The sequence below is a fragment of the Stylophora pistillata genome, chromosome 2, assembly GCF_964205215.1.
Source record: "Stylophora pistillata chromosome 2, jaStyPist1.2, whole genome shotgun sequence".
NCBI lineage: Eukaryota > Metazoa > Cnidaria > Anthozoa > Scleractinia > Pocilloporidae > Stylophora > Stylophora pistillata.
In genome coordinates, this window is record NC_142520.1 from 32,559,315 (window position 1) to 32,566,814 (window position 7,500).

A 7,500-nucleotide genomic window follows, 5' to 3' on the forward strand; every position below is an offset into this window, starting at 1 on the left:
AAAGCTTGTTACATTTTAGCCAAACGTCAATGTTTTGGAGGTCATCATTAAGTATAGATTCTAAGCAATTCAGATTTGAGTGAGAATAAAAGATACTGGTGTCATCAGCGAAAAGTAGAGGCTCTGATAATTCAGAGGCATTAGGAAGGTCATTAATTTAGAGAATAAACAATAGTGGCTCCTCAGTGTGACTACAATATTGTAGCCAGGGTTGCCAAAAACATTCTAAGTAAGTGGACTGTGATGCAGAGTAGGCAGCACTGAACAATTTTATTTACGTCAATGTCATGTATCCATGGTGTAAAATTTGAGGCCAAATTACTAGAAATAGAGCATGGGATAATGTACCTCACCCATTCTGGTGTCAGTCTGCTAGTCTCTCAAGACCTACTGCCAACTTGGACAAAAAAATAACTGAAACAAGTGGGGATGAGGCTGTTTGTAACTGACTGAGGAGCCCCCCCTGGGGACCAGTTTGCTGCAGAGTGGTTAGGGGGGGGTGGCTAAATCCAACCAGCTAAAAGGACAACAGAAGAATAATGGAAACAAGCTTTCAAGTTTTGTGGTTTCAAGAAATTGTTGGCTGTTTCAATGTGGTCAAGCAACTTCATTGAACAAGAAAAGAACGTTTTTATTTACCTTACATGTTAAAAATACAGTGGAGAGGCACTATTCAACAAACTCTGATGTAGCCGTTCCCTTCACATTGTTTTGTAGATCAAGAGATTAATATTATCTAGTGTTAGTATTAATAATAATATTTAGAGCTTTAGCTTACCACTGTTGATGCTCAGATGCATGCTTGCTAAGGTAAACCAGAGTTTTAACCCTTAAACTCTCATAAATGACCAAGACAGAACTTCTCCTCTCAATCTCAATACAAGATCATGCAAACAAGTGACGAGAATGAAGAAAAATATCAATTTAGTGATGCAATATCAAATTCTCTGAACCAAAATCAATAATAATTCTACAGCAGACAGTTGAGAATTGTTAAAGAGATCACATGAGTGAAAAGGTTATAAATAGCTTTGGCATGAGAGCACATTTCTTTGTGGGATCTTGGATAGCTTGGAAAATACTACGACCCAAAAGAACAGGTTGTAGACAAACTCAGCTTAGGTTTGGTGTATTCACAGATTTTTTTAATGCTAACAGTAGTTCAACACATTCCTGTTACACTAACAATGCCTTAGAATCAATCTAAAGGAAAATTTTCCTTCTCTCCAGTCTCAACCCTTAACACCCCGGCCTCAGTATGCAGCCTAACACCAGTATGCATATTCTCCACACTGTTCTTTATACATTTCCTAAGTTGCTGACAAGGAGAATTTGTGTAACAACGAAGAACTTCTTTCGTTGGTGATCATTTCCTGTATTCTCGTGACCTTAATGTGTCATTCAGAGGTGATATTGTAAGGGGAAACTAGAACTGACGCTGATCACTCTTAAGGGTCAAATGTTTAACTCTACTGGCTGGAGAAACAGCTTAGTATTTAGGATCAAATTGATGCATTTTTAGGAATTGTGTATATTTTTCTTTAGACTTCCACTTAATTATTACGAATCAACTTAACGGCCTGCTCCCAGTTGGCTTGTTAGCTCAATTGGTAGAGTGCTGCACTAGTATTGCAGAGGTCAGTGGTTCGAATCCCGTACAGGCCTGATTTTTTTTCAGGTCTGATTTTCACTATTGCATAAATAGCGCTCTATACTGCAAGGATCATGCATCATACGTATCTACAACCGCAGTTCAAAATATATGAACTTCATATATTCATTGTACCTGATTTATCATCATGGGTTTATTACGAATCAACTTAACGGCCTGCTCCCAGTTGGCTTGTTAGCTCAATTGGTAGAGCGTTGCACTAGTATCGCAGAGGTCAGTAGTTTGAATCCCGTACAGGCCTAATTTATTTTTTTTTTTTCAGGTCTGATTTTCCCTATTGCATAAATAGCGCTCTCTACTGTGAGGATCGTGCATCATACGTACTTCCACATAAGAAAACTCTTTTTCGGCACCTTAGGAAATCGTTAGAGAACAGTATAGAGAATGTTCATACTGATGTTGGGGTGTTGAGAATCGAATGTTTAGCCTTGTCAACAATATTTTCAATCAAAAGAAAACACTATGGTGATACTGATCCTTTCAAAGAATTTACATCTAGGTCTATGAAGAATGCAATGTGTCAGATCTCAATACAACTAGTCAAAGTGTTAAAATTTACAAAGAATTTTAGGTCAAATTTATCTCAAAGAGGTCTTATTTGTAGTCGTGAAGATATCTCAAACAAAAGAGAGTACAAATCAAACTTATCTAACACTTTTTTACCCAAAATACATTCATAAAGACAACACACACAAGCTTTCCTATTGTGCAGTCACATTTTCTGAGGCACCAAAGATCATATTGGCCAAAGCAACAATACCACAGAGCAAGAAAATATTATTGTAGAGTGATTCCAATGTAGAGTTTGACAAAGGGACATGTGGGAAATATCACCAACTGGTGGTTTTTTCTCAGAGGGTGGCTAAAGATTGATACTTGATAGATGAGTAAGGCCAAAATTAAAATATGAGGCTTGAACTGAATTTCATAGAAAAACAAGTTTACTATGAAATAGTGTGTGGCTCGATTTTCCTCCTGAAATACGTGACCTGTGAATTTTTACTGTAATTTTGAAAAGAAAACCTCAAGATTCAGTTCCCTGAAACTTTGTACAGAAGAAGAGAGAGATTTAAAATTTTTTTTTTCTCTTAGATAAGTGACAAGCCAAGTTTCCTAAACTTTGAGCCCCTAATGGGATCAGAACCCAGCTTTTCAAGATCTTACTGATCAGCTGGATCTAGTTGCTTGAAGGCAGATTAGAATTGACCCAGCTTTAGTTAAACATAGGTTTCTTTATTTCTTTATTTAAAAGCCTTTTTGGGATAATCTTCCTAATCCTTTTAAGAGCATTCAATGATCATAATCAAGACAAAAAGAATTATACTAAATTTTCTTCTACAGCTTTCACATCTGAGAACAGATTTCACCCAAATCTTGGCTTATCTTAACCTGGCATTCAAACAACCCCACCGAGAGGGTCATGACAAGAGATGATGAAAATATCTCATTACAGTGATCATGATTTTGAGGCACTGTGATAGTCCTAACAAGAGCATGCAGTACTATATTAATAAAAAGTATTACGCAGACAAGTGATGAGATTAAAGAAAAATATAAATTAGGGGATTATAGGTTGATCTGACACCAAATTCTCCAAACAAACATTATAAGAATTGGACAACAAACAGTAAGGAGAAGAGTTGTACTAATGGGATCATGGAAATTAAAGGGTTAAGCAAAGCTGATTTTGGTTTCAATCATCATTTCCTTCTGACATGTAGTATTTTCTGAGCTATTCACGACCTTGCAGAAAATACAGGGCTCGACACTAACTTTTCAACCTACTAGCCAAGTGGCTAGTGACATCTTAGACGTTTTTAGATGTTACGAAAATTTCAGTCTGTTTACTAGCCAAACTGGCCTAGCCTAGCCTAGCCTAGCCGTCCCTTAAACTGGGAGTGTTTCTTAACCCTTTCACTCCCGTAAGTTATTAACCTGTAACTTCTCTCTACCATATCCATACATTTTTCTGCAAGTAGGAAATGAGAATACTCAAAGTTATCAGGTAGAGATTGTTTTCTTCATCTGACATCAATTTCTTGTAACTAATTCACAAGTAAATGTGTAGCAGCAAAGGGGAGAATTATCAATCACATCTTTGGAGTTAAGGGTAAGCTATTCCAGATCCTACCAGCCAGAGGGACAAGACTAAAGAAATGTCGACGTAGAGGATCTGCGAATCAATCGCATGACAAAACAATGCGTTCTTGTAGAGAAACTATTTAAAACTTTGGTTTACCTTCGGAATAGGAGGTCTCTAGACTGCATGTAAGGTAAGCAAAACTGTTCGTGAAGAGTACTAGAAGATCGGTTGACTCATAGTTAATCTATGGTTGACTGTCTAAATTGGGATCACAACGGACAATCGTCTTCCGAGAGACGCAATATCGGAAATTCGTTTCTAGTACTCCTCGGTTGTAATTCAAGCCGCCAAAATTTTGAGCAGAACGACGTGGACCTCTCAGGAGCGATTCCAAGTAGACGGGACCACGTGTAGGCCGACATGTCTTTCAGTCGGTGGATTTGATGCTTCCTATTTACTACAACCTTTCAGACCAAATGGTTAGCACTCATGAAACCGAATACCTGCAAGTATTTTCGCCCTTCGACAGGGAACCTTGCTGTGCCGGCCAGCTTAACCGGCGAGCTACGAACATGCCTTCAACAAACACAAGCCAAACAAGATCTGAGCGCCGTAAGATGAACTTTCAACGATGGCCTTAGCGATAAACCCCTTTAAACAAGGAGCTGAAGAAACCAGAGAACACAGAGACACTGGACACTGGACACGAGGAGGATTTGGTGAGTTAAAGTTCGTTCAAACGAAGCTCCAAATCGTATAAGCTAATTAGTTACATTTTGCGGGTGCACACTTTGCTACCTTAAGCAAGGGATAAGCGCTGAAGCGTAAAGAGGCGATACCTATGGTCAAGGGACTTATAGAACTTAACATTTATTTATATGGTTCCTTCGGTAACACAGTCGACTAAAACGTACGCTACAACCTTCTTAAAAATTAGAAATTGGGAGTCACGTTGTAAGGAAAATACAATGAATTAATTACTCATTAACCGTATCTTACGGTACGTTTTCCTCTATAACTCGTAGATTAAATGATATTATCCACAGCTTTTGGTGGAAACTGCAAGTTTGCGTACTTAACTTCAAATTTCCTGAAATAGATATACGAATAATAAATAAAAAAAAAACAACAAAAAACCATATCGAAAAAAGCTGTCGCGCAAAGGTGTGCTTAATTTGTGGTGGTGGCGATTAAACTGAAATGTCTCGTTGAAAGGAAGTCTGCTCCACGAATATGTGTAAAGTTTTAACGGAAGGAAAAGAGATGTATTGAGGGTTGTTTCCGTTTTCTCCCTTAAAATAGAGGTTGATTTGAACTTTGGCTTGCACTTGTAACCCGTGCGATTTAATTTGTTGTTGGACCTTTAATTACTGTGCAAATTAATTAATTTTCAGGTTTTGTCGTCACTTGACGGCAAGTTTACTCCTAACCTTAATTTAAGGGGACATGAAAAACTGATTAAATATACTGATGAAAATTAACCTTGAAAGAAATATGTAGTTTAGTCTTTTTTCCATGTTTTAAATGGTGCATTTTTGTACCTGGGTAAACGTTAGATTACCTTAAATCAATATTATAGGGATATTAAATTCTGGTCTTAATTTGACATATTAGCTACTGCGAGGTTTTGTATGGGAGGCAAGTGGGAAGCCTTTCAAATTCATAACATTTTCCAAGCGTGTAAGCAAAATTAATAATACTTGTCTGCTAATTGTTCTCCAGAATTGTCACTGATGTATGCGTAACAAAAAAAAAAAATCTCTTTTCCAGAGATAAACAACAACTGCTCTTTTATTTATGATGCTCTGGTAATTATTGAGGATGGGAAAAACTGCTAGAAATTACAACATCTCCCATATAAGTTAGTAAGAAGACTAACTGAAAAAATGGAAATTAAACAATTACACTAAAAAAACTAAATTATTTAGGGTCAACAGGTTTTCCTTTGATCCTTGTTCATGTCTTTTACAGTTCAAACTCATAAGTGTAGCAAGTTCTTAAATTATTATAAACTCCTTCATCCATGCTGGTTTCTTAATTTCTTTTCTGCTTCAAGAAATTACAGGGGCTGTGGTGGATGTCTTCTCTTCTTGTGTGGTGTCTACACTTGGCTTGGTGTTGACTGTTTGCTTTATAGGTGTGGTGGTGGTTGGGTTTGTTTGCAGAGTTTCTGAGCCTTAGAATTGAGTGGTTCATGTTTATCCAGGGGTGCTAGTAGATTTTAAACTACAGTGTTTTTTTAAGTGCAGGTTCTTGAATTTGGAACTTGTGCCAGTGACCTTGTGGTTAATTTGTGTGGTAGCAATCTTTGAACCTTGGAAATTATGGATGATATAACGTAGTGGCTCAAAAAGCTGGCTTGAGACATGTCTACTTTGTTTCACAAGTGAGGTCTTTGGTGAAAGTGCTATTTCTGATTTGAATTATTGCCTGAATAGGTTTGAAGCATGGAACTATTGTCTGCTCCTCCAACCCAGTTGCTTGATTGCAAAGTAGAAATTAGTGGTGGCTGATTGAAGTAATGTTTTATTGATACAATTGAAGGTGATACCATGCGAACCTTCAAAATCACTTGTAAAGGAAAATGGACAGCCATATTTTAAATTTATTATTACAATGCAATATCTTTATTAAATCCCCACTATGTGGCTCTTCAGATTTAATTTAGAATACTTTTTGTGGGACTTTGGCCAGACTGCCTTGAGCAGTTTACAATTTGCGAAGGAATTTTTGAAGCCTGTAATATCAGAATCAAGGCCAGACCACAACACGGGGAGCTATGTTTTCCACTCTTTGTGACAAGTGTATGGGTTCTTTAACATCACCTGCTAACCAGTATAGAGAAGATACAGGAGACGGGATCTGTAAGAGAAGACTAGAAAGTCCAACCATTTCCAAATGTCATAGCAAAGGCAACTCATTCTTCGATGCTCTACAACATGAGCTAACCAGGCAGGAGTTAATCATTAATTTTATCTATTTTAGTACACAATAAGGACAAAGTAAAGGCTGCTTAAAGACTTCTGTTGTGTAAACTAGCAGTGAAGTAGTGACTGCCGAATGCAAATAGGAGAATCTAGTGGCAAATGCTAATTAACTGCAGGAGGTTCTTGGTGATAGAATTTGGCCAAGGTATATGTGGCATTCTTCATATGCATGTATCAATGAAGAGCTGGAACTTCTTTTATGGCTACCAAAGTTTTGAAAGGAGAAGTGTTTGGATGTAATTAACAATATAGTAATAAAGGTAGTGTGTAATTGGTAACCTCTCTATAGAGAAGCTCTACATCTACCAATCAAACTGAGATAAAGGAATATAAAACTTAAAAAATTTTTAAATAATGAATCTAAATGATAAAAATGGAAGAAACTGGTTTCTGAATTTAGGAGGTTAATATTTTCTTATGGCTTAAGCCTTTTAAGGAGGGAGTGCTTAACCTGGCCATACTCTACGAAATGCGGTGTTTCTAAGATCTTCACAGCTTATTGAAAATGGTGATCTTGAAAAGTATTTCCTATTTGTTGGAATTGTGCATGGTAAGTTCCTACCTGGGACAAACAGGGCAATTCAAAGCCTCAAGTACTCATGTAACTGCATTCTTTTGTCTTTGTTCTTGTATTGGTAACCACTGGAGGGATGATGTCATCAAAGAAAGTGTATCTTCTAATAACAAACTAGTAGCTACTTTCAACAGTACAGACAATGTATGCAATGCATGAAAGAGAGGGTGGTATCATTGGCATA

The 7,500-nt window shown here is 37.1% G+C and overlaps 1 protein-coding gene across 3 annotated transcripts in view; it reads left to right on the plus strand.

Moving 5' to 3' along the window:
- LOC148738388 (uncharacterized) overlaps positions 1-7,500 on the plus strand; it is an 88,773-nt gene that overhangs the window by 4,658 nt on the left and 76,615 nt on the right. For all 3 annotated transcript variants that reach the window (XM_088750922.1, XM_088750921.1, XM_088750923.1), the window contains exon 2: positions 1-4,474. This exon is cut by the window's left edge and continues 1,004 nt beyond it. In XM_088750922.1, coding sequence (XP_088607048.1) covers positions 4,387-4,474 — 88 coding nt within the window. In that variant the 5' untranslated portion in view covers positions 1-4,386. The remainder of the gene's footprint in view (positions 4,475-7,500) is intronic.